Here is a 27,477-nt window from a genome sequence, read left to right as displayed (position 1 = left end):
AAAAAATGAAACTGTGCTAGAAAGAGTGGGTGTAGAAAGAATAATGCTGAAACTGATCAGAAAGGAAAAAAAAAAAAACAAGGAATTGGCTGGGACAATAGCTAAAAAAAACTGCATAATGAAGGATGCACTGGAAGGAATGGTGACGAAAAAACAAGTTCGGGGCAGAAGAAGATATCAGATGATAGACGATATTGAGATATATGGATCATATGCGGAAACAAAGAGGAAGGCAGAAAATAGAAAAGATTGGAGAATGCTGGGTTTGCAGTGAAAGGGTACCCTTGGGCAGAAAACTATGAATGAATTACTTTTGTCAAAGTAGTTAAGTTATATTTGTATGATGATGAAAATGTTAGAATTGAATGTAATATTGCATACGAAACAGTACATTTTACTTTTTACAGTTTATTGAATTATTGCACTACATGCATCGATATTTGAACGATTTTCAGAGTTTATAGTCATCTGCAGGAGCTCTTGCTGCTGACCTTAGTCGTTGAACACGTCTTTGAGTTCTTCTCTGCGCTTCTCACATCTCTCAAGATTATCTGAAATATACAAGCAGGAGTCTTCGTAATCATGTTTTAGGGAATGAAACTGTTAAAATGATATATTTTCATCCATTCCGAAAAATTTTAGTAACAATAATAATAATAATAATAATAATAATAATAATAATAATAATAATGTCCTTAATACGTCATTCGTTCATTTAAAATTTAGCATCATCCTCACTATTCGTTTGTCCCAGCGTGGTAATGGACAAAGTTCAAAATACGTACGTAGTGAGTATCAATATTTTCAAACCTAAGCGTGGTATGCTCACAGATAGTAACAGTATATTTTTATTACAAAAAAGAGTAATTAGAATAATAGTAGGTGCCAAATCTAGGGAATCGTGTAGGACTATTAAAAAAAAAACAAATAATGCCCATGGCTTGTCAGTATATCTTTTCATTAATAATCTTCCTCGTATGTAATCGTGAAAACTTTGTAACTAATTCAACAGTTCATAGCATAAATACACGTCAAAAAATGACTTTCATACTCCATCGGCAAGTCTGTCGTGCTATCAAAATTGAGTGCGTTATATGGCAGTAAAAATTTTTAATAGCCTCCCTATCGATATAAAAAATGAAACACAAAACATAAAATTATTTAGGGCCAAATTAAAGAAGTACCTAATTTCTCACTCCTTCTATTCTGTAGGTGAATTCATGACACTCAAGAACACTTCATTAAATTGATACTAAAACTTTGTGTTGTACTAGTAGACTATATTGTAAATCTCGTCTGTATATATTTCATCTAGACTGTGACTATAAATTAAGATTTTATAATAGTATTAAGTTTTTTGACTTGTTCCATATTCTAGCTGTAAGCATGTATGAATACCATGGAATGTTAACAAATACAATACAATACAATACAAGGAATACAGTACATTATACGTTAAGGGTAAAATTAATAAAACTTACAAGACAGTTAATTTATAATAGCGTGTATTATGATGTAAGTCGAAGTTGTGCGCCTCCATAGGGTGCTATTCATAGACATTTCGCTAGCCCGGGTTACGAGCGTGCTAAACAGGATTCATATCATATCGCTGACACTGGTTTATAAATACGAAAAACGTTAGTTCGCTGATCATCCACCGAAAGCCCGCGCTAAGAATGTCCATGAATATGGCCCTTTTTATCTAACCAAGCCAAGAACCATACTAATGTATCACTACGCCGTGGTAAACAGATAAGATCAAGTACTCATTAATTTATAGATACATTACTTTTCTTTTAATCTGACATAATGGTTAATACAATGCACTGATTTGAACTGACAAAATATGTGTAAATCGTTAGTTATAATTAAACATTTACGGGACTATGTTTTATAGCGTATATTGGCTTTGGCGTTCAACTAATCGTAGATCAGTCAATGACGTCATAATCTTTTGGTCTAGTACGCTTCGTGGCTTGAGTATTGGAATATTATTCTGTAATTTACATTTGAATTGTGATACTGACAGACAACCTCTGGATATGGTCAGAGAGAGAATTCTAGAGCACTGGAAGTGATATACTGAAAGATGACAAGTAGAAGGATGTTCTGTGCAGAGAAATAGAGAGAAAGGACATGTTCGAAGTTCGAGGTAGTGAAAGGTAACCAAAGCGAGATACTAGGAAAGTGGGTGTGGAGGTGAGGATGATTTTAAATAGCAAAAAGAGAGAATTGGAGAAATTTCTTTAAGTGTGTTCCAGGACAAGAGTTCTAATTACGGCGTTACTGGTTACTGGTTGAATGGAAGAGAAGGCCTAATGGCCTTAACTCTGCCATTTAAAATAAACAATTATTATTATTATTATTATTATTATTATTATTATTATTATTATTATTATTATTATTATTACTAGCCGTACCCGTGCGTTCCGCTGCACCTCTTAGAAATAAATATAGGCCTAAAGTAATTCATAATTAAAATAGAACGTTTGATCCAGGGAACATTCGTGTTTGATGGATGGATAAATCGTTTAATATGTTACTTAATTTAAATTGTATGTACATAATTAAAATGCGGTCATTTTGGTCCAGAGAGCAATCATTTGGTGCAATGACAATTCCTTTAACATGTTTCTTAATAGTTATTACATGCAACCATAGTTTAATGAAGATTATCATATCATTTAATTTTAATGTGTATACTTTATATTACTTGCTATATGTTTCAGAAGTTACTGTAATAACATTGTAGAATTATGTCCATCTAGAGAAACTACACTTTCCAATGGTGAAATAATAATTAAACAATTAATTAGCTTCCGATATTACTTCATACAAACACAGAAACATTCTCTTAGGCTGTGTTTAATAGCTTTCGATGTTGTTGTTCAAGCCCCCTTATAGACGAAGTCATTTGTTTTTATTTCAGTACAGCGCCTTAGATGGCGTTGTTATTGTAATTTTAAAACTCATTTATCTCATTAAATATCAGTCCTATCAAAATTTTGTATAGAATAAAACTTATCGAAAATTATTTTTAAAGAAACTTCTGTTATGCAATATTTGTCATGAAATCAATAATAAGCGAGATATTTCGATTTATTTAATTCAGGCCCCCTTATAACTCCCCTTTTAAATAAAGTATTTTGAATGCCATATGGCCTAAAATCTAAGTTACGACGAACTTAATTTATATTCCAATATTCATATAAATCGGTTCAGCCATTATCGCGTGAAAAGGTAACAAACATCCAGACAGACAGACATGCAAACAAAAATTCCAAAAAAGCGATTTTCGGTATCAGGGTGGTTAATTATACATGTTAACACCAATTATTTTTGGAAAATTAGTATAGATTATTATTATTATTATTATTATTATTATTATTATTATTATTATTATTACATGATCGAATTTTTCTAAATTTGCAAACGACAGGAACGCAGATATTGTAGTCGGTCGACGAGATCAGTATTCAGGTTCGTTAATATAGAATCTAAGCGAGACATCACTAACGTTTGTATGAAATTCATTTTGAGACTAAGTGGTGGAACTTGGATAAGTTTTCGAGGGAATAAATTATACAAACATTTTTGTTGCATAACTTTGTAGGTTATTTTATTTTGAAAAGTTAAATTCCAATCTAAATGCAATCCTAAGTTTCTTGACTTTTTAATTTGTATAATTTACTCCATACAGTAACCATTCTTCCATCCTTGCGTAGCTTTCTCAACCAACTTATTTTTATCTAACCGTCCATCTCAAAAATGAGATATTTGAGTTATTTTTTCACTTCACCTTCATGAAAAAGTTAGTACAAAGCTTTCATTAGGTCTATTATTAATTCTGTAGTTAGTGTCTGGCAATATAATTAGTTGATGAAAGAGTAATTGAACGGAGAAAAATTCTCTCCGGCGCCGGGATTTGAACCCGGGTTTTCAGCTCTACGTGCTGACGCTTTATCCACTAAGCCACACCGGATTCCACCCCGGCGTCGGAAGAATCGTCTCAGTTTTAAGTTCCAACTCTTGGGTTCCTTCTAGTGCACCTCAGCACAAGTGTAGACTTCGGTCCTAGGTTCATAGACATCTATGACGTAGTGCAGAGGGCGGCCACTAGAGGGAACTCAAGAGTTGGAACTTAAAACTGAGACTATTCTTCCGACGCCGGGGTGGAATCCGGTGTGGCTTAGGGGATAAAGCGTCAGCACGTAGAGCTGAAAACCCGGGTTCAAATCCCGGCGCCGGAGAGAATTTTTCTCCGTTCCATTACTCTTTTATCGTATGATGACGCAAAATATATGCATGGAAATATCATATGTACTTCGGTACATTATAATAATATTTAAAATATAATTAGTGTCGAACTTCTATGACCTAAAAATAATTTGGAGATATTCTTGCACTTATACCCTAAATACCAAGATATAACATAACTTCTTGAATATATAACGCAAAACGAATTCAATGTTATCCTAAATTTACTTAGAATTTATATTCATCATTCTACAGCATTTTTATGTGAATATTATCTCCTTGTATTGGGCATAGCGAACTGTTCAGCCTATAAAATAGAAGGCGGGGAGAAATAGGAGTGAAAATTGTCGAACGCTTGCCCCCTCCGTGACTAATTCTTCTGTAGCTATGTTAACAAGGCCACTGACTGTTTATGAATTACTACCTTGAAACAACGGGATTGGAACATCTTAAACGTCATATGTTTGGGAGAAGGCAAGACCGACTAGCAACAATCTCGCCATATTCTTTAAATTGTTTTGTACTTTATGTTTTGACAACTTACTACTGGCAAATCTATTTACCTTCAAACTGCATTTAAACACAGATATTCTAAATAAATGAAATACGAAATAAGTAACTAAACGGAAGCAAAATCTCTACCTATTATTGGCAGAAAACATGTGAATAATATTTAGAAAACTGTTAAAAAATTGTAGTACAACAAAAAAATATGATTTTGTACCATTTTCGTCAAATAAGACTTAATGCTAAAACATGCAATTATATGACCAATAAAAATAATGTCAACCTTCTAAGAATCTAACTAATAATACTAAAGTCTTTAAATAAAAAGGTAAACAAATTAATAAAGGAATTCTGGTATAATTACGGCTTATCTAATCGGATTGGGGACGTTTGTATATTAATAGCGATTTCATGAATATAACATTTTGGTAGATGGAATTATATTTATTATTTGGAATTATTAAAGAGTAGATTTGAAATAGAAATTATTTCTTTTCTTGTAGTTATAGCAGCTGTAACTAACAGAGCTCAAATTCAATTTTCTTCATGTCACATTAAAAGTTAGTAATGTGTTTAATTCAACTTAAGTTTGCGAAAAGACATAAAAATATTACATGTTACAAAAATCCGAGCTCTGATATAATCATTGTATAGAATACAATGGGAAATTCATTTTTAATAGATGGTGAAAATATTGAATTTAATCTTATTCTGAAGCGGTACTTACTTGATTGCCACAGTTCCTTGGGACAATACTGTAAAAAAACAGATTTACTATTTAAATAATAGGTTTACATTTAATAGGCAGCAAGCTTCGACATTTAGATCTCCATAGCATAGCCAGGTTACGAATTACCATCAAATGGACATGAGATCAACTGGAGCGTATTCTTTGAAGCAGGTTATCCTCTATGCACAGCGGTTTCATTTGTCTTTTTTATACTGGTGATTCATTATTACGTGTAAATACTTTGTGTGTGTAATGTAGAGGTGAGACTAAGAACTAAAACGTTCTATACAACTTTTTCTTAAAACCTTTATTTCCATAGTTAACGTCATTTTTCGTGGAACTTGCGCTCCCAAACAAATAAAGGATAACACGCCAAATGTAAACTTTCGTACAGTGCATTTGGACTTCAATACAAAAACAACCAAAGTCACTAAACCCATATCCTCGGCAGTCCACTTATGCCCGTTTTGTGAACTGAAACCAAACACAGTAAAGAATGTAAAGCAATTTCTTCTAGACTTTACACATTTGCACAATTCTTAGTGTAACGCATGTTCAAAGTGCTGTCCCTCAACTTGAAGTCCAGAGGGTTCATGTTCGGTGACATGGCTGGCCAAGGAGTTGGTCCTGCGCGACCTATCCATTGACCTGGATACGCAGCATTGAGATACGCCCTTACGTTGTGGCAGTAATGCGCAGGAGCACCATTGTGCATAAACCATAAGTTCACTCGCGTTGGAAAAGGGATATCATGTAGCAGACCATGCAATTCGCATTCCAAGAATGCGCGGTAGATTTCCCCAGTCAACCGCAGAGGTGAACTCGAGGTCCGAGTAACTGATTCCCCACAATACCACACCAAATGTGTGGGAGAACAGTAATGCCTGTGGAGTTACTACGACTTAGGTGCCATCTACTGGAACTCTGGAATTAAAGGTTTTGAGAAAAAGTTGCATAGAACGTTTTAGTCTTAGTTTCACCTCTACATTACACACACAAAGTATTTACACGTAATAATAAATCACCCTGTATATTGCTCTATCATTATCTTTGAAGTCTTTAGTTTAAATAAAATATTAGCTACATAATTTAATATTTAACCAGTCATTTAACTAATCGGAATAAGAACCCACCTTGACAGCAACGTCCTGCACGCACAGCATGAAGTGAAGTGGCTGGCGGGGGCAAGTGTATTTCTTAGTGTCTTTCGACGTCATTTCTATAATTATAAAAAATTTACACCTTTAGTTCATCAAGGTTGTATTCAATAAATAGCGAAACATTAACATAACTCAGTACGCCGGATTATCTGTCTGTAGTCCTAACGTAACTTTTGAAATTTCCACTTTTAACACATTTTCGCAGAAAAAAGTTGATTTTCAATTTACCTCTAATAATGTGGCCGGGAGGAAAAATGTCTTAAGTCAATTTTTTGTAAAAATGAGACTTTTATATATTCTGAAAGCGGAAACAATTCTCTACAATCTGGTAAAACGGCTGAAGTCAAATAAGACTCCTGACTAGATTTACAGAGCGTTACCAAATGTCCTAAATACTTTTTGAATCGAGCACACACAGAATAAAGGACTTAAGAATATTTAATACTTTATTCCTTACAAACCATCACATGTTTACTTTCCATGCTTCCCTATTTAAAAGGTCTAACTTGTATTTTAGTCATTTTATCATATACTGATGCCCTTTCCTTTTAAAACTTCAAGCACCAGGGTAAACAGTCTTATAATTGTTTAAGACCCATTTTGCATTCCTAATAATTTACATTTCTCATTTATTTTGGCATGGGAAAGGTCTTACGTTTAAATAGTCCCTTTTACTCAGTTTGAATTCTAGTCTTAAAAGGGTTTAAGTGCGGCTATCTTTGAAAATAATCAAGAAAATTGTTAAATGAGCAACATTACCTACTTTAGAAGAAATAAAAACAAATAATATTCAGGAAAAACCTCTTCATTAAAAGGTCTATAATTTACACCAATTTCAATGTTTCTACTGCTCTCTTGAAAAGTATAAAATTTTTTACTTAAGACCTTTTTTCTCCCGGCCACACTGTTCACTAGATCGATATCCCATACAAGTCTGATATCATCTTTCAGCGTTTCTCCATTCCAATTATAACAGGAAAGGGCATTATTAGCCGTTAGTATTATAAATTATTTTATCAGTTTTATTTCGTCTGTCATATCGTCGTGTGAATGCAACAACTAGGTAACTTGATTTTCCATATTTTGTGACATTACTTATTTACTTATTTATTACACTAAGGAATATGTCTCGTTTTCATTTACCTATTTGTTATATTGGAAAATAGATGTCGCTGGTATCGTTCGATCAGTCACCAAGTTCTTGCATTACATTTTGTGCGATTTTTGCTAAGCTATAAAAGAGGTAACTAAAAAACGCAAATTTCGAGTTACCTAGTTCTTGCATTCAGACGACGATATATAACAATACTGAAGGTTAAATATGCCGTTCATATAAAATAACTCCGAAAATAGCTATAATCACGCACATAATATTTGCAACCGTCATTTTGCAATGAAGCGAAGAACTTTTTTTTCTCGTCAATTGGCAAAGCAAAAGTTCTTTACTACAACGCTTTTAAAATACGTCTGCTTTCACTTTCAAAGTACGTTCTAAAATCGACTCAATCCATCAAAATTTTAAATCTGCCGCCACAAATTTGTACTCGGTACTGTACTCGGATCAACCGAGTAATGACGTCACAGTACCTGCTACGAACCGAACCGCTCCGTCCCCAGCTCTATGCCAATATGTGTATTCTTAAAACGGATATAACTTGGAAAATTTCTGCAGATATGTGATACTTAACGTAACTGTACATCCTTACCTTTACTGTACTTTCCACAGAAGGACTGTACTTTGTTCAATACTGAGTCTACATTGAACCCAGAAGATTTCAACAATTTCATGGCTGCCTCAAGCACGACGTCTCCATTTGAATCCGTCTAAAATAAGAAAAGATTGTGTAAACAAATTAAGTTGAATTAATTTGTTTTACAACGGTATCCAGATATTTGAAAGCAGAATGATAAAAATAGATCAAAGGTCTTGCAAAATGAAGCTGAGGGCAATAATAATAATAATAATAATAATAATAATAATAATAATAATAATAGTAAACTGCCTCCCATTGAGGGTAGCTCTTACGGACTCAATATATCCTCAAAAAAATTATTATACATATTATGTAAACATAGATATTAAATTTTAATGAAGGGAAACGAAGAAAAGGGTGTGAAAAATTACAATTGCTATTAATGTGGCACCATGTGATTAATTAGGATTTGGCAGGAGATTAATCCCCGATATTAATAAGCTGAACCTTCCTCCAATGACTCTGAATAAAGCGATCATTCCATTCAATTCAACTGTAAAAAAACCTGGGAGTTCATTTTGAATCTAACCTTACCTGGGACACGCATATCAAACACACATGCAAGAAAGTATTTTTCACTCTTCACTCATTAAAAAGATTGTACCACTATCCAGCTAAATTAAAGCAGATGTTTGTACAGAATCTTATTATGCCTCATTTCGATTATTGTGACGCTTTATTCAGTGATCTCGGGGTGGATTTATCCCAGAAACTGCAACGTGTTCATAATGCGTGTGTTCGTTTCATTTGTAATGTACACTACTACGAACACTTTTCAACTTCCTTCGATAAATTATCGTGGCTCAGGTTTTACGAGACGAGAAAGTTACATTTTCTTTCTCTCTTAGGCTATACCGAATTTTTTACACTTCTGCCCCTTATTACTTATTTGTTCGATTCCACAATCTTCCTCGCTATCATAACTTAAATACTCGGTCACAACACGATAACACGCTAGAAATTTCACTCCACACATCATCTCTGTATTCCTCATCTTTCACTGTTGCTACTTCTCGTCACTGGAATTCTCTGCCTCCTGAAGTCAAGGGCTAGCGAACTTTTCTTCCAATTATTAATTAGAAGAATATCTTATGATGAGTTATATTACACTATGTTTCATTTATTCTTCTTCTTCTTTTTATGATTATTATTATTATTTTTTTTTATTTATTTTACTAGGTTATTTTACGACGCTTTATCAACAGCTTAGGTTATTTAGCGTCTGAATGAGATGAAGGTGATAGTGCCGGTGAAATGAGTCCGGGGTCCAGCACCGAAAGTTACCCAGCATTTGCTTATATTGGGTTGAGGGAAAACCCCGGAAAAAACCTCAACCAGGTAACTTGCCCCGACCGGGAATCGAACCCGGGCCACCTGGTTTCACGGCCAGACTTGCTAACCGTTACTCCACAGGTGTTGACTATTATTATTATTATTATTATTATTATTATTATTATTATTATTATTATTATTATGTGTACATTTTATTCAGTGATCGGTTTCTGGTTCAATTATGTGAATCCTACTTGCTTCTAATTTAATATTAATATGTATTCCAATGTGTTTATTTTTATTTTTATTGTGTACACTTTATAGAATTATCCGCTTCTGATTTTATGTGATTCGTGTTTGATTCTAATAATATTAATATGCATTCCACTATGTTTATTTTTACTTTATTAGGTAAATTTTTATTTAAATACCTCTTTTGATTTGATCTCATTATGTAAATCTTATCTGTATGTAATTAGTTAAATCCGATATAGTTGTATGTTCAATTATGTAAGCAAGTTTTAATCCTGGTTGAGTATAAAAGGTCATACAGCCTTAGCTCTACCAGGTTAAATAAAGCCATTATTATTATTATTATTATTATTATTATTATTATTATTATTATTATTATTACTACTACTTACAAATAGCTTTTAAAGAGCCCGGAGGTTCATCGCCGCCCTCACATAAACCCTCCATCGGTCCCTATCCTGTCCAAGATTAATCCAGTCTCTATCTACATCCCTCAAATCCATTTTAATATTATCCTTCCATCTACATCTCGGCCTCCCAAGTAACACTCTATATCCATTTCTGGACTCGTCCATACGTGCTAAATGCTGTGCCCATTTCAAACGTCTGGATTTAGTATTCCTAATTATGTCAGATGAAGAATTCAATCCGTACAGTTCTGCGCTGTGTAACTTTCTCCATTTTCTGTGACTTCACTCCCCTCATGCCCAAATATTTTCCTAACCACCTTATTCTCGAACACCCTTAACCTCTGTTCCTCTGTCAAAGTGAGAGTCCAAGTTCCACAACCATACAGAAGAACCGGTAATATAACTGTTTTATAAATTCTAACTTTTAGGTTTTTTGACAGCAGACTGGATGACAGAAGTTTCTTAACCGAATAATAACACGCATTTCCCATATTTATTCTGCGTTTAATTTCCTCCCGAGTGACGTTGATATTTGTTTGTGTTGCTTCAAGATATTTGAACTTTTCCACCTTTTCAAAAGATAAATTTCCAATTTTTATATTTTCATTGCTATCTCTTGTCACTAGAGAGTTCTTGAAATTTGTATTTTCCCCGCCATTCATAAAATATTTTGATATGATACCTCTTGCACAAAAGGGGAGATCTATAACTGAAACTAGATTAATATATTTCAGTATTATTTGTAGTTATCCTGGTAATAATGAACAGTTTGACTCGTATACATTTTGTTTTTGCACCTTTAACTTCCCATGATTGTACGAGAAGATTCGAAGAGAACGGCAGTTACTTTCGGCTCCCCCCTACTACCATTAATGCACAACACAATGTCAATACGGCGGTTGCTGTCGTCTACGATACAACGAACTTTTCTGTTGATTTTCGAGTTTGGCATTTTTTCCGGTTATTATATGCTTATTTAAGTTGTGTTAACTCTCGCTAGTGGTTTTATATTTTATTTTATCCGTCTTAGTATTTATTTTATTATTGTAAATATTTTTGTTTTATCACTATTATTTTATTATTATTATTATTTAATTATTTTGTATTACAATCTTTGTATCATTTATGTCACGATTATGCTATTATTATTATTATTATTATTATTATTATTATTATTATTATTATTGTTACTATTATTTCTATCATCAGCATTATTATTTGATCCCTGTAAAATTTATGTAGACTACTGGACTGTACCCGAGCACGAGCATATGCTCATTTCGGGTATCTATTCATATGTATTCATTTCAAATGTAAATTGTAAAAAATTTGAATTTGAATTTAGTACTATGTTGTCACGAGACATAATCATATACTTATTTTATTGGGTTATTTTACGACGCTGTATCAACATATAGGTTATTTAGCGTCTGAATGAAATGAAGGTGATAATGCCGGTGAAATGAGTCCGGGATCCAGTACCGAAAGTTACCCAGCATTTGCTCGTATTGGGTTGAGGGAAAACCCCGGAATGAACCTCAACCAGGTAACTTGTCCCGACCGGGATTCGAACCCGGGCCACCTGGTTTCGCAGGCAGACGCGCTGACCGTTACTGCACAGGTGTGGACCATAATCATATACTTCGGCATGTACTTCCAAATCTATCTTGGTTCAAGTAAATTCCTGTGCGTTTCCTAATCTTTTGTGGAGTTTATCCTAACATATTCACGTCATCCGCATAAACAAGCATCTGTATTTACTTGCAGCTTACAAAAATTATATACGGATGAATCCTACCTCGTTTGGTGAGCTACTGGAAATGGTTACATATCCTTTTACAATAGATTCAAATATGAGAGTAGAGATATCGTCCGTACAGGAATTATTTGCCACTTTACTTTGTCTTGTTTGTGTGCGTCTTGTTAATCACTGCCACACACGTTTCAGACTGTTGCGCAACAATGTGTTGCGTAAATAATTTCAAACACTTTCGACTGAATTGAAACTTAATCCACAACATACACAGCCAACGTGTTTGCATGACGACTCTTGTTGCGCAAATTGTTTGTGTGTTGAAAATCTTACAGGAATTGATTTTTTTTTCTTCCATAATCTTAAGAAACGTCCACGTTAGGTGGAGTACTCACAGAGTTGTGGTTCTTGTAGAGGCACTCAAGGTAACACTGCAAAAAATTGAAAATCTCGATAAATGTGAAGTTATGTGTTAGGTATGAAATAACAACATTCTTATGATGTTAACGCGGAATCCTTAATTTGATCTTACCGTCATGTCGTTTACTTCTTTGGCGCCAGGTTTGTGTGCATCTTCTGTGAACAGAATTCGAATAAATTAATCTGTATCGCTTTGTATTAAAATCACAAAATCAAAAGTTTAATTAGCTGAATCTTGCACGCAGACTTCAACCATGGAAATTTGAACAGGTATCTTAAAACGGGCTATCCTACTTGCGAACAGCGGTCAACATTTATTTTGTTGAACGAGGTGTTAAAATTACCTGTTGTATTTGTCAAATTTGTTACTGAATTTATAAATTGCAAATTCAAATCATCTATCCCAAGCCCTAAATCATTATTGTTACAAAATACATTTCTAGAAGAGTTAAGAATTAACCTTGAGTTAAAGTCTTAAACATGCTTTAAAAATAACATCATGTTACTAGAGTTAATGACCAACGTCATATACTTGGTGTAAATGGAGTGCTCATTGAACATTTTTTTCAACAAGAAGGACCTGATGACATTTGAACTGACGAAAGCGTTTCTCCAAAATATAAATTTTAATGTACAAGTGTTTGCATTATTACATTTTTTTACAAACTACATGGGCGACTTGGTAGTTGAGTTGGTAGAGCAGCTGGCAACGGGGTGGAAGGTCCAGTGTTCGACCCGGGTGATGACGGGATTTTCTCTTTGTCAAACTTCCAGAACGGCCCCGAAGTTCACCCAGCCTCCTACCAATTAAGTAGCCTATCGGGTCTTTCCCGGGGGTAAAAGGCGTGGTGCCGGCCACACCACCTCATTGTAGTGCATGGGGCTCTACCATCATGTTCTTCAAGTGTCTTCAAGGCATGAGAAGGGGCTAACTTTTTACCTTCAGATATTACAAGTTAATGACGAAATTTTCTAATAAGTATTCTTCATTGTTTTCGGACATTTAACTAAATAACAGGAAAACGCTTGTTGAAACTTTTTATAAATCATCGTATAACTATCGATACATCAAAGCTACTTCCGTACTAGAATTAAACACGAAATTCAAATCAGTAGTATTTAACATTTCAACATTTTAAAACATTTATTATGAGAATTTGAATAACGAAAATTAAGAATCTTATATAAAGATATCGGCATCATACCAATACATAGTGGCATAGGCGAATTTATAAACGAAAATTTATTTTATCATATATGATATGCGTAAATCACGAAGTGATTTAAGACGGCGCTTATTCCGTCGGATCCCGGCCAACTAGTCACTCATAACGAGTGCACCTGAGCACATGTGTGGACTTCGGTCCGATGTTCATAGACATCTATGACGTAGTGCAAAGGGCGGCCACTAGAGGGAACCCAAGAGTTGGAACTCAATCAGAGACGATTCTGTTCGGCGTCGGGGTTGTATCCGGTTTGGCTTAGTGGATAAAGCATCAGCACGTAGAGCTGAAAACCCGGGTTCAAGTCCCGGCGCCGGAGAGAATTTTTCTCCGTTCCATTACTCTTCCATCGTATGATGACGCAGAATATCTGCATGGAAATATCATATGTACTTCGGTACATTGAAATAATATTATTTTATTTACTTAAAAATTATAAATTACAAATAAATTTACAGGTAAAAATATAGTCTATTATTACACAAAAAAGTTAGTTATAAAACACAAGGATATAAATATAAAAGAACTTAAATTTAAACACAGATAAATCACTTAGGTGAATTTATAGTCTGTAATTAATCTAACTTAATAAAAAAAAGCAAGAAAAACGAAGATACAGTAGAAAGAAAAAAGAAAGATTACGAGACGTGTAATGTCAACTAAAATAAAAACAAAAAGAAAGAATATATCGTATTTAAGACTTAAAAAGATGTTAGAAACACATTTGTACTGGATTGATCCGATAGATAATTTCAGAGTGGCTAAAGAATTATTAGTAGTAGGTACCATAGAACATAAATTGGCAGTCAACAGAGAGAAAGTGACCACTGTACGCAATTGGAAACCTCTGTCATAAAATACAACTGTCACAGCACGAAACATACCTGTGTAGGGGGCACTGCATTTTTCAGTTATTTTTCCTTCTTGTTCCTTCTGGTGATGTTCCCCTTCTGAGCGGTACTGACAACATATCTGAAAGAATAGAAGTGAAATGAATTCGTTCTTATTGATAGCAACTATAAGGTCCCCTACTTTTTCTAGTGTTTATAAATGATCTTGCCCCCCTAGTAAAAGATGTAGGTCATCCCATATTATTTGCAGACGACACAGGTATAGTAATTACAGCCAATAACTCCAACACATTCCAATCTTCAACAGGGGAAATTCTCTTCAAATGTGTGACTGGTTCTCAGTCAATAAATTAGTATTAAATTGTAACAAAAATAACATAATTCAATTTAAATCCTGTCCAAATTGAATGTCGCAAATTTCTAGCGCAATAATTAATAATAGAGCCCTTTTAGAAACAACAACAACCAAATTTCTTGGCTTAAAAATCGATAATGTGTCAAATTCGAAAAATCATATTAAAGAAATTACCCCCAATCTAAATTCAGCTTGTTTTGCTATTAGATCTATGCAAAAGATAGTAAATATCAATACCTTAAAAACAATATACTTTGCATACTTCCACTCGGTAATGACTTTTGGAATAATATTCTGGGGAAATTCCACGGATAGTAACAGTATATTTCTATTACAAAAAAGAGTAATTAGAATAATAGTAGGTGCCAAATCTAGGGAATCGTGTAGGACTATGTTCAAAAAACTACAAATAATGTCCATGCCTTGTCAGTATATCTTTTCATTAATAATCTTCCTCGTATGCAATCCTGAAAACTTTGTAACTAATTCAACAGTTCATAGCATAAATACACGTCAAAAAATGATTTTCATACTCCATCGGCAAGTCTATCGTGCTATCAAAAAGGAGTGCGTTCTATGGCAGTAATTTTATTAATAGCCTCCTTATCGATATAAAAAATGAAACTCAAAACTTGAGATTATTTAGGGCCAAATTAAAGAAGTACCTAATTTCTCACGGCTTCTATTCTGTAGGTGAATTCATGACATTCAATAACACTTCATGAAATTGATACTAAAACTTTGTGTTGTACTAGTAGACTATATTGTAAATCTCGTCTGTATATATTTCATCTAGACTGTGACTATAAATTAAGACTTTGTAATAGTATTAAGTTTCTTGACTTGTTCCATATTCTAGCTGTAAGCATGTATGAATACCATGGAATGTTAATAAATACAATACAATACAATTAATACGTTATAGGAGGCTGAGTCGAAAAGTAACCTTAATAACCACTTAAATAACTTTTGAAGCATGTGGTTCAGTGACATGAAAATTGGTACATGGGGATAACCATATGCTAAGAACTCAATAATGGTATTACCGAGTTTTTTCTACTTCCGGTTTTACCGGAAGTACCTCCAACTCTCTTATTTAAATGGAACACCCAAGAAATTTTTTTATTTTTGAATAATGCTCATTAAGAGCTTTTCAAAAATTACCCACACCTGATACTTCTGTACAAATTCAGTGTTGCTAAGTCAACGAAATAGAAAAGTGTATCGAATATTAAAATAAGTGATGAAGTGTCTGTAGTCTTATTGTACATAATCAATTAATAAAACAGTTATTAAGGTTACTTTTTGACCCTTCCTCGTACATGTATGCCCACAGCTAAGTGCATCGCAGCGATTTTGACAAAATTCCAGCTCGGAGGAGAGATGTTCATTTTCCGTCAAGTTTAGAACAGTTTAGAAACGAATTAATCTGCTTCAAACGATAATAAATTAGCTCTCATTAATTGTAGTAATTAATTTTTCACAGAGTGTTTCTATTTATAACTTTTTAAACTCAATTTGTACACAATTGAAACTTATTAATTTTGTATAAGTATTCAAACTTAACTAAACAATACCCAACAAATTTTTATGAAATCATATATAGAAATAACATACATTAATACTTTATTCCATCAATATTGAAATATTGGTAAACTGTGGAGAACTATTTCTAGAACTTCCACAAGAAATCAATAAACACTTCAACATGACTAAAACTGAGCACTCCGCCTTAAAATTACTGAATTTGAAACAACTTCTAAACAATCACTCGGAATTTAGACTTGCAATATTACATTATATTATATATAATGTATTTCCAAATGAGAAAACAAAATATACTGTACATTTATAGACCCAATACGAAAGGAGATGATAAATTTTTGTATGTAGTTTTAACTTAATAATTAATAGGACAAACAGAATTTGTTTAGGATGACAGACTTTACTGCTTCATTACCAGAGAATGTTCCATAATTTGCGCGTACTCTTCTTCGCCAGTTTGTCTCGCTTGTCTTGAGTGGTCCAGTAGTTCATTTTTGTCCTTGTTGAAGTTTAACTCCAACATGTTAAGAATATCTGTAACATACACAGTGTTATCACTAAGGGGAGAGGATGGTATTTTTTAAAACTCTTTTCCTATTTGGTGTAAATTATTGATTTTTTTGTATTTAGAGAGCTCATAGCTGTGGCAACTCAACCAAATAAAAATATTTAAAAAAATTATTAGGGGGCTCAAATTTGAAAAAAATATACCCAATGCAGGATTGTACTAAAACCGATATATCTAAACCGTTTTTAAAGATAGATTCAAACAGTTTTTGCAATGTATTTGCAAAAGTATGTTCTGCAAACTGTCTGTAACAGAATTTTGATATTAGTCCCTACGTTTGTAAAATAAACAATTAAAATTTAATAACAATTTCCTGATTTCCTTTCTTGCAAACAAACGGACGTATTTTTAAAATGAAATCAATTAACAAAATTCTGTTACAGAGAAAAGTTTCCTAATAGTCTAAAGAATGTGTGTTCTAAATTTCATGTATGTATCTTTAACAGTTACAGAAATTATATCCATTTTTGTCTGGCAATGTAGCAAAAACAATGAAGTTACTGGAAACCGATAAAAGCGGGCGTGTGATTTAAAAATCCGTAGCGCAGGAAGTTTAAAAATGACGTCTCAACATCCGATAAGGGCACAAATACCCACAAAATGTTATGCAATGCATTCCAGACATATCAAAGGGTATTTTAAAGATTTTTGTTTTGAAAATTTAGTCATTTTTCTTCAAAAATACCATCCTCTCCCCTTAAAGTATAATGGAAAAAATACGAGAATATCTTCGGCTTAGACATAATCATTACAATCCACTGTCATCATTAGTATTACAACAGCTGTTATGCTAACTACTAGTTGTACTGCTGACAGTATACTGTTAACACTCATGTTGTATTATCTATGCCGGGATGTCAATACGCCTGAATTACGTGCTAATACTACAAGCAATACAAATCCAATCAGGTTCGCTTTTCAGCAAGATAAATACAATAATCGCTGTTAAGGCGTTTTGACATCCCTGATCTATACCGACGGATGTTTCTGGAACTAACCCACCGCTTTGCATGCCGGTGTTTGGTCGCCATAGGAAAACACTGGAGACACTCTCGTCAGAAAAGTGCACTAGAATAAAAATTGATTATTTCACTACTGCTGGTACTTGTAATGCACAAATTAATCCTATAGATTCAAAACCCCCTATATACTATCTAACAAACTGAAGGATTTTAACAGTAACTGGTGGGAAATAGAGGAAATTTTCAACCTAACAGTGACTTTTTGAATTGAAACTGCATAAATCATTCGAATTCTTTCTTAACAAGCAATATGTTGGCGTAACTCAATTACGAACAAAATGGTCTTTAGGGGTTTTGAATCTAGAGGATTCAATATTCAGAAAATAGGATTCAAAAATGTAAAAATTGACTTTTGAGTATTTATTACAGTTTAAATGTTATTTACCAACATTTTTTTCTCACGAATTCTTAACGTCGTTGTAGGCCTATAAAGTATATAGTTTTCATAATTTTGTTTTGAGGCAATTTGTATATACATTTTTTTATTTGAGTTCTTTCATAATTTAATATATATAGGGTATCGTAGTTAAAACTTCAGGACCAAATTACAGCCTCAATGTACTTTTGTGTTTAGGTAAACTATTTAATTTCCGTATTTTATAAAGTTTTATATTCCTGTAAAACTTATATTGCCGAAATTGAATTGATTTCGACTGTTTCTCCTTTCAAAATCTTCCGCAGGAAAGAATGTTTGATGCATATGACAGTGAAATAATTATTATGGTTATAAATATCCTCGATAATGTTCTGTATCCCAATTTAAACTTTTTTCTGTGCTGGACCAGTCTTATAATATGAGAGAAGGAAGGTGTGAAAATAAGCATTCAATAAGAATTACACTAAGTTATGTCCCATATTTTCTTGGAAGTACATTTTGGCTAGTAATTCAGATCTGCTTTCAATAAAATTGTTTCCAACCCTCATTCCATACAATTTTTGCACATCACTTTGAGTGCAGACTACTGTATTAATATCTCCATAATCTTATGACCACTCGCTTTTACGGTTGATTTGTTATAGTTCAGCAAAGAGAGAGGTGGGGAAAAAGGATGGATTTATAAACTGCAGAGAAGGCTGCATCATATAGAAATGGGATGGGTATGGGGAAAAAGGAGAAAATAATAGGAGAAATGCATGGCGTAATGTGAAGATTTAGTATTTTTAGTATTTATTTATTTAACCTGGTAGACACAAGGCCGTCAGGCCTTCTCTGCCCCTCTACCAGGGGATTACAATTATAACATGAACAATAAAATTACAATCGTTTAATTGATATCGAGAGGCAAGAGATTGAGCTCCAATGTTCGGAAAAGTCCTCACTACATCTACAATCAGATCTCATGCTTAACTGGGGGAGGTGTGACTACATAAATTCTTGTAACAAAGACAGTAGGGTAGGTTGAGCGTGGCTAAGACTGGGGGCATGGAAGGGTAATAAAATTGTCAAGGAAGAATGAGAGCGCATCTGCCCATTATGTGTAGAAAAGGATTCTTGGACACACATTTTAGCCAGTTGTAAAAAAAAAAAGGAACATAACATATCCGGAGAAAATATCTACCACCCTCGATGTTAGTTCAGCATAGCGGTTCGCTTGCATGTTTTGACCTCATGGGGAACAGAGAATGCGAACAAAAGACGGGATTGTTCCTCTTGAAGATCAGACAGCTGAGAACATCTGTTGAAGTTTATGATGCGAACTGACGAAGGGATAATGGTAACTTTTGAATTACAGTAGAACCCCGATTATCCGTCACCGTATTAACCGATTGTTGGATTATCCGACTGTCTTTCTTTCTTTCTTTCTTTCTTTTTTTTTTTTTTGCTACATAAATATATGAAGTTCTGTACATTATATTAACACGTTACTTTCTTCGAGAGAGAATTATTACAAGACTTTACCCTCACACAGTATGATCTATTGTTCAAGTTGTTGTACTGTATAATATCTATATAAAATGTCTTCCACGAGTATCAAAAGAAATCGTGTTGTACTAAGTATCAGATAGAGTTGTTTGGGGAACGAGAAAATGTGGCTCATGTCAGAATACGAAATTGGAATCACAACTGTATGCAATTTAATAAAAATCAAGGATAAAGAGTATAAAGTACCTAAATCTACAACATGAGACGCCCACTCTTCCTGTCTTTCAAGAGATAGCCATTATAAGGAGCTACATTGCAACTTAACAAACAACCAGACTTAAATCAGTGAAGTTCTGATCCACTACCCAGCGAATTCAATACAAAACCATGGAGGAGCTTAGGAGATTGCAAGCATTATTCACTAAATTTACGAAAATATTTTATGGTACGGATTATCCGATTTTTTCGATTAACCGTTCAGTTCACCCCCTTAATTCCAACGGATAATAGAGGTCCTACTATACACTTTTATGCCTGTTTGTGTGTTAGGTTAAGACACTGGTTGCCAAACACCACGGAATTGTGACATAATAGAAATGCAACCCGCACACCACTATCGCAGGGAGAAGGGTGGAGTGGGTATCTCCTCAGGTAATGCAGTGAATAACAGTGCAGAGACGGACTGTGACCAAAAAACAAAAGCAATATAATATTCTTCTACTTATTAACTACACACACTTTTTTCCATGTTAATTTTTTATCCTCCTATTCATTATTTTTGTATTATAAATAAAATAAAATGAATTTATTTTCTTATATACCATGAAAAGAACGTGTACTTTACATCAGCAGATATTTGAAATTAGAAAAACATACCAGGCTGGTCATGAAGTTATAAATTTCACTGCGTGCTTAAAAAAAACGTGGAAGTATTTTACTCCGATTAAGACTTACCTAGAAGCCGATACTTTTTATTGTTCATTTATTAATGAAATATTCAAATTACACCACATACGTTGGAAAAAACGTTGAAGTATTTTACCCCGATTAAGACTTATCTAGAAGCCGATACTTTTTATTGTTTATTTATTTATGAAATATTCAAGTTACACTACATACGTTGGAAAAAACTTTGAAGTATTTTACTCCGATTAAGACTTGCCTAGAAGCCGATACTTTTTATTGTTTATTCATTTATGAAATATTCAAATTACACTACATACGTTGGAAAAAGCGTGGAAGTCTTTAACCCCGATTAAGACTTACGTAGAAGCCGATACTTTTTATTATTTATTCATTTATGAAATATTCAAATTACACTACATACGTTGGAAAAAACGTGGAAGTATTTTACCCCGATTAAGGTTTACCTAGAAGCCGATACTTTTTATTATTTATTCATTTATGAAATATTCAAATTACACTACATACGTTGGAAAAAACGTGGAAGTATTTTACCCCGATTAAGACTTACCTAGAAGCCGATACTTTTTATTGTTCATTTATTTATGAAATATTCAAATTACACTGCATACGTTGGAAAAAACGTGGAAGTATTTTACTGCGATTAAGACTTACCTAGAAGCCGATACTTTTTATTGTTTATTTATTAATGAAATATTCAAATTACACTACATACTTTGGAAAAAACGTGGAAGTATTTTACCCCGATTAAGACTTACCTAGAAGCCGATACTTTTTATTGTTTATATATTTATGAAATATTCAAATTACACTACATACGTTGGAAAAGACGTTGAAGTATTTTACCCCGATTAAGACTTACCTAGAAGCCGATACTTTTTATTGTTTATTCATTTATGAAATATTCAAATTACACTACATACGTTGGAAAAAACGTTGAAGTATTTTACCCCGATTAGGACTTACCTAGAAGCCGATATTTTGTATTGTTTATTTATTTATTGAATATTCAAATTACACTCATACGTTGGAAAAAACGTGGAAGTATTTTACCCCGATTAAGACATAGAAGCGAATACTTTTTATTGTTCGTTTATTAATAAAATATCCAAGTTACAGGTAAGGGAGTGGTAGTCTTCATATCAAGAAGAATAATCACAACGTACAATGTTCTTTTATACTTCATTTAAAATTTTACAACAAATTAATTATCTCATTTTTGCCATCTGCACAAAATAAATACTTTTCCTCCCATGCTCCTTAAAATTAAATTTTCACTTACTATCTGTTTTGGAAAAGACATCGAAACATATTATCCTACACACTTGTAACAATACATGCGTACGTCCGCTGCTGATAAATGTCTTTACTTATATCGAAGTGAAGGCTGTAAACAGAGGGTGGGGATATGATGCCATGGTTACGCTTGAGTGGAGACAGGGGCATGTGTCGCGACACAGCTTTCGGCGATCACTGGGTTAAGATATATGATATAATCTGTTTTATTTGTACCATTTACATATTAATCTGTGTACTTTATGGAGAGTGGTTGGATTTAGTCACAGGTGAGGGGTGGGGGTGAAACTTACAAAGTAGGACTTGCTTTGTGAAGCAAGTGCGGTCAAAAGACCCGTGCATTGGATTTAAGAGAAAATTCCAATAGTGTAGTGCATCTGTATGTATGATATTGGTGAATAAATTCATTTATCTGTCTGTCTGTCTGCCTGCCTACCTACTTTATGAAGGGGGAAAGGAACTGACCACCCTACCCCATTATCTCCTGGTCTAGTTGCCTCATAAGTGTTGCCTTTTGTTATCACTAGACAGAGGATGCGGGATGACTTATCGTTGAATGTAGGTGCACATTTACTATTTGTTGTATTTTTTTCATTCAGATCATTGGCTCAACAGGTTTTAAACGTAAACAGACGACTTCAACATGCTACTGTATCTCCGTACAGTCAGAAGGAAAAGAAAAATAACGTACTGTAGTACATACCTTGCAAAGGTTCAGTCCTCGTCATCATTGATGCAATTACCAGCGTTGCAGTAAACGACGATATATTCTCGTAAGTTGTCGAAGCTGAATCGTCTTCGCCTATCGCTTAAACAGTTTTTGTATAGAGAGAATTTCTGAAGAAAACCTCTAAAATGGGGGATCACTCAATTTCTTTAGAGGAATATTTGAACTGAGCATCATGTTACACGTGTCGTTTAGACCCGCACAACTAGATGATGATGATGATGATGATGATGATGATGATGATGTAGATAGTTTCTCAGATTTCATTTAAACGCATTTCCTGTGCGATGTACTGTTGCAATGTTTCTTTTTTTTTTTAGTGGGTTATTTTACGACGCTTTATCAACATCTTAGGTTATCTAACGTCTGAATGAGATGAATGTGATAGTGCCGGTGAAATGAGTCCGGGGTCCAGCACCGAAAGTTACCCAGCGTTTGTTCAAATTGGGTTGAGGGAAAACCCCGGAATCGAATCCGGGCCACCTGGTTTCGCGACCAGACGTGCTAACCGTTACTCCACAGGTGTGGACGCAATGTTTCTCTATAGCCTGAGTTGTTCTGGTTTTTATTTCAATTTTACATACATTACATACGATATTGTCTTCGTTAATACATAACATGTCACTCTCATACTTCTTAATTGCATTTCGTATCTCTGAGCGAATTTAACGTTTTGCCTTCGACATTATGAATGGATCAGCACTACACTATTCAACTCGTACTAAATACTTGAGCAGGATAACACAACTGCACATATTGCGTTGCAATGTTACTATGAACGGACCGGGGTTCCTTCGTTTTGTACGCTGCTGTACTCGCCAGGTACACAAAAGACGGACGGCGCGGCACGTGCCATATAGGCTACTCCGATACGAAACAACTTCACTTTTCCTTAAGTCATCCCGCATCCATTGTCTGGTTATCACCTATGAGGTTCAGACCTGTCTTTGGACAGTTGACTGAACAACAATAACAATCATATAAATGTAATAATTCCATGATATCAGTTCTACATGTCGAAATATTGTGAAAGAAATACACAGAAGTGAAATACAATCAGTTACTTACTAGTTCCATAAACATATTGAAGTCCGGTGCTGAATAAGACGAAATGTGTAGCGAAGACAAGAACTAAACCATATCCGAAACACATGATGCTGCGGAGTGAACGTAGTATATTTTGAAATTTGTTTAGTACTGTAAATGTTAGGTGCAACCCCGAAGACGTAGCGGAAGTCTGCTTCCGATTGACCTCGGAGCTTTACATATGAATGTGCTGCATTGTACTCGAGAATTGTATGAATACAGGATGTTGAAAAAATATAACGACAAACATAGTGAAATCACTAACGGAAGCAATGTATGTAATTTTTAATTAAAAGAGTCAGAAGACTTCAATCTGCATTACTACACGGTCTTAAGTTCGAAGAACTGTCCCGTGAAAATATTGTGTGCCTCATATGGACTAAAAAACTGGTATAACATTACATACTGGTATTGAGGGCCCCTTCATATTGTACGGGAAATTCTCGAAATGGGCATGGACATGAGTTCTACTCTTTCAAGGGGCGAGCTAAAGCTTTTCTGTATATATTATATTTTATGTTACAGTTATTAGCAAAATAATAAGTAAATAAATAAATAAATAAATAAATAAATAAATAAATAAATAAATAAATAAATAAATAAATAAATAAATAAATAAAATAAATGAATGAGTAAATAAATAAATAAATAAATAAATAAATTCGAATCGATTTCTCGTGGACAGCAGCCTACACACAGTTAGATTTTTCCCGTATATGAATAGTGGACATTACAACGTATTTCAAATGTGGATATGAAGAAGAATGGAGCGTGTGAAATGGACAGACAGAATAAGAAATAAAGATATGTTGGAAAGAGTGGGTGAAGAAAGAATGATGCTGAAACTAATCAGGAAGAGAAAAAGGAATTCGTTGGATCTCCAGGTGAGAAGAAACTACCTACTAAAGGATGCACAGGAAGGAATGGTGAACGGGAGAAAAGTTCGGGGCAGAAGAAGACATCATATGATAGACGACATTAAGATATACGGATCATATGGCGGAAGACGCAAAATAGGAAAATAGGAAATATTGGAGAAAGCTGGGTTTGCAGTGAAAGACCTGTCCTTGGGCAGGAAACTATGAATGAATGAATAACTTAAATTTCATTATGCATAGGAAAAAATCGAATCGTGTGTACACTGTTCGAAATATGCAATAGTGAGCCTGTCTTGAAAGAAATGAAAAGTAAAATAGAGTCCAACTTATTAAAAAACTTATAATTCTCATAAGATAAACCCAAGAAAACAGAGAATGGATATTGGAAAATGTTCATTTTCAACCAACTTATCAGGGACTGCAGTGCTTTACCTGCAGAATTATGACATAATAGAATGTTTCAAGAACCATCCAGTTGTTTAAACCCGGGCTTAAAACTTTACTAATAGACAGTGGTGTAGGTGTTTTTATAGGCTACATCAAGAAATGACTTAAATCCGAATAGTGATTTGAGCTATGGTTAGAGCGAAGTGTGTTGTGAGAGTGAAATTATAGTGTTGGGCCTATAGTCGAAATTAAAATTTTTGCAATCTCAGTGAATACCGATAATGTTATGGTTATAGTGAAACGTGTTAAGGCTCATTCACAATGAAAATTAAACATAACGTAAGCGTTAAATTAAGAATATAAACGTTACGGTAAAATCAAGATCATTCGCGATGGGAACATAAACATAACAGCAAACATACTTGGTAACCATGGAAACATAACAACGACGCCATTTCCTCATATTCTGTCGTATACTTCAGCGCTCCACGATTGTGTTCTGTTTGCAAATCACGTAAGCATAAGCATGAAAGTTTGGAGTTTGGAAACTTTCATGTTAACGTCTTACGGTAATGTTTATGTTAATGCTTATGTGAATCATTGTGAATGATCCCATTTGGTAGTCTGAGCGTAAACGTCTGTGTTTATGTTACGGTTATGTTTAATTTTCATTGTGAATGGGCCTTTAGTGTCGGTGCAGTAAGCGAGTGACTTGCCTTGAAATCAGGTTGAGTTCCATTGAAATCAGGCAGTCCTGGCTGTAATTTATCGTGGTCTCACTCAGTCACACCAGATAAATTCCGGGATTGTTCCTTAAAATATGGGCCACGACTGCAAAAATTTCTATTTATACTTCTTATATTTGTTTGTATTTTTTGTTTTGTTTATACTTTCGGCTTATAGTTTTCCTTTAGCTTTTTTTTGTTATATGTAACTGCCACGTGTTAAAACCCTTCGTAGTTTTCATTCAATGTGAAGTTGCTCTTCTTTCAGCAGCTGATTCGTTACAGCCTATCCAACCTTTACTATCAAGTTTTAACCATAGGGTCATATTTAAATGTAACGTCGATAATTTCGACGCTCCATAGAACAAGTGTGACAATCTCGGCTATAGCTATATTGTTCAAAATTATTGCCCTACATTAATTTATATCCTCATTAAATTTTTATGCACCCTGTATAGTTACGCATCGCAATACAGGGTGTATCTAAATTCGTGTCAAATATTTCGGGAATGTGTTCGTAACACAAAAATATTACGAAAGGTTCATATGGACATTGGTCTCAAAATATTTTATTTCAGAGTTACAAGACAAAATTTAATCTTACAAAAATTACTCGGAGTGGCTTCCTCCTGCTTTGGTGTCCCCTAAACCTGCGTTACATGCTCTGGCGTACTCTGTTGAAAATCCCTGGAGTGTTTCGTATTTCGTCAAACCCAGTTTGGATACGCTCTCAGAATAACAACATTAAGTACAGGAGTCGCATAAACCAGGGACTTTAAATGTCCCCAGACGAAGAAATCCATTGGATTCAAATCAGGTGATCGAGGAGGCCATGCAATGAATTCCCTTCGACCAATACATCTTTGGGAAAATCGATCGTTGAAAAATTACGAACTATCAGACTAAAATGAGCTGGAGCAGCATCGTGTTAAAACACGTTCGTTGGATGACGTCCAGAAGCACATCATCAATTAAATGATGCAAATCATTTCGTTCTGTTCACTCACAGAATACATTTTCTTCTGATTTCTTCGCTCTACAAAATACAAACAAACAAAAAACCACCAAACAATCAGCGGTCAATGAAGGGGACAAATCCTTTAATACCTCCCTAACGAATGGTTTTCGGACCCGTGTTCTTATTAACTTTTTTAGTTGTTTTGATGTTAGGAACACGTCCCCGAAATATTTGACACCAGTTTAGATACACCCTGTATATTAGGGCATTAAAAAAGTAATGGCAACATAGTTACTGTTTCCTACTAAATTTATTAAGTATATTTTTGGCTGTACATACTTAAAATATAGTCCCTTACCATGTCAACAATATATTGCCAAATCCTTGGGAGATGGCGAACTCCATCTGCAGCATCATTTCTGAATGTCTCTCTCACTGATTGATCTAAAGCACTCTGATTGTCAGCTCTTGATTGAAAGTGAAATTCTCGCTTCCACCCATCTTGCAAGTATTCGTTGTGGTAGAACTTCTGTCCCATAAGCTTAATTTAATA

At 34.1% G+C, this 27,477-nt stretch overlaps 1 protein-coding gene across 2 annotated transcripts; it reads right to left on the bottom strand.

Annotated features, from left to right (window-relative positions):
* Window positions 1-388: 388 nt before the first annotated feature.
* On the bottom strand, window positions 389-24,099 carry LOC138697186 (uncharacterized). Of its 2 annotated transcripts, XM_069822754.1 has the most exons (10): window positions 23,959-24,069; window positions 18,056-18,125; window positions 16,905-17,023; window positions 14,623-14,710; window positions 12,628-12,671; window positions 12,491-12,526; window positions 8,361-8,478; window positions 6,628-6,713; window positions 5,492-5,519; window positions 389-551 (listed from the first exon to the last, which is right to left on the bottom strand). In XM_069822754.1, the coding sequence occupies exons 1-10, from the start codon at window positions 23,971-23,973 to the stop codon at window positions 493-495; spliced, it is 663 nt and encodes a 220-aa protein (XP_069678855.1). In that variant the 5' UTR covers window positions 23,974-24,069; the 3' UTR covers window positions 389-492. The 2 variants fall into 2 exon arrangements, with proteins under 2 accessions (XP_069678855.1, XP_069678853.1); XM_069822752.1 differs by lacking the exon at window positions 18,056-18,125 and having other exon boundaries at window positions 23,959-24,099.
* Window positions 24,100-27,477: the final 3,378 nt, after the last annotated feature.

Source organism: Periplaneta americana, chromosome 3 (genome assembly GCF_040183065.1).
Source record: "Periplaneta americana isolate PAMFEO1 chromosome 3, P.americana_PAMFEO1_priV1, whole genome shotgun sequence".
NCBI lineage: Eukaryota > Metazoa > Arthropoda > Insecta > Blattodea > Blattidae > Periplaneta > Periplaneta americana.
This window is presented reverse-complemented; position numbering and strand designations above follow the sequence as displayed.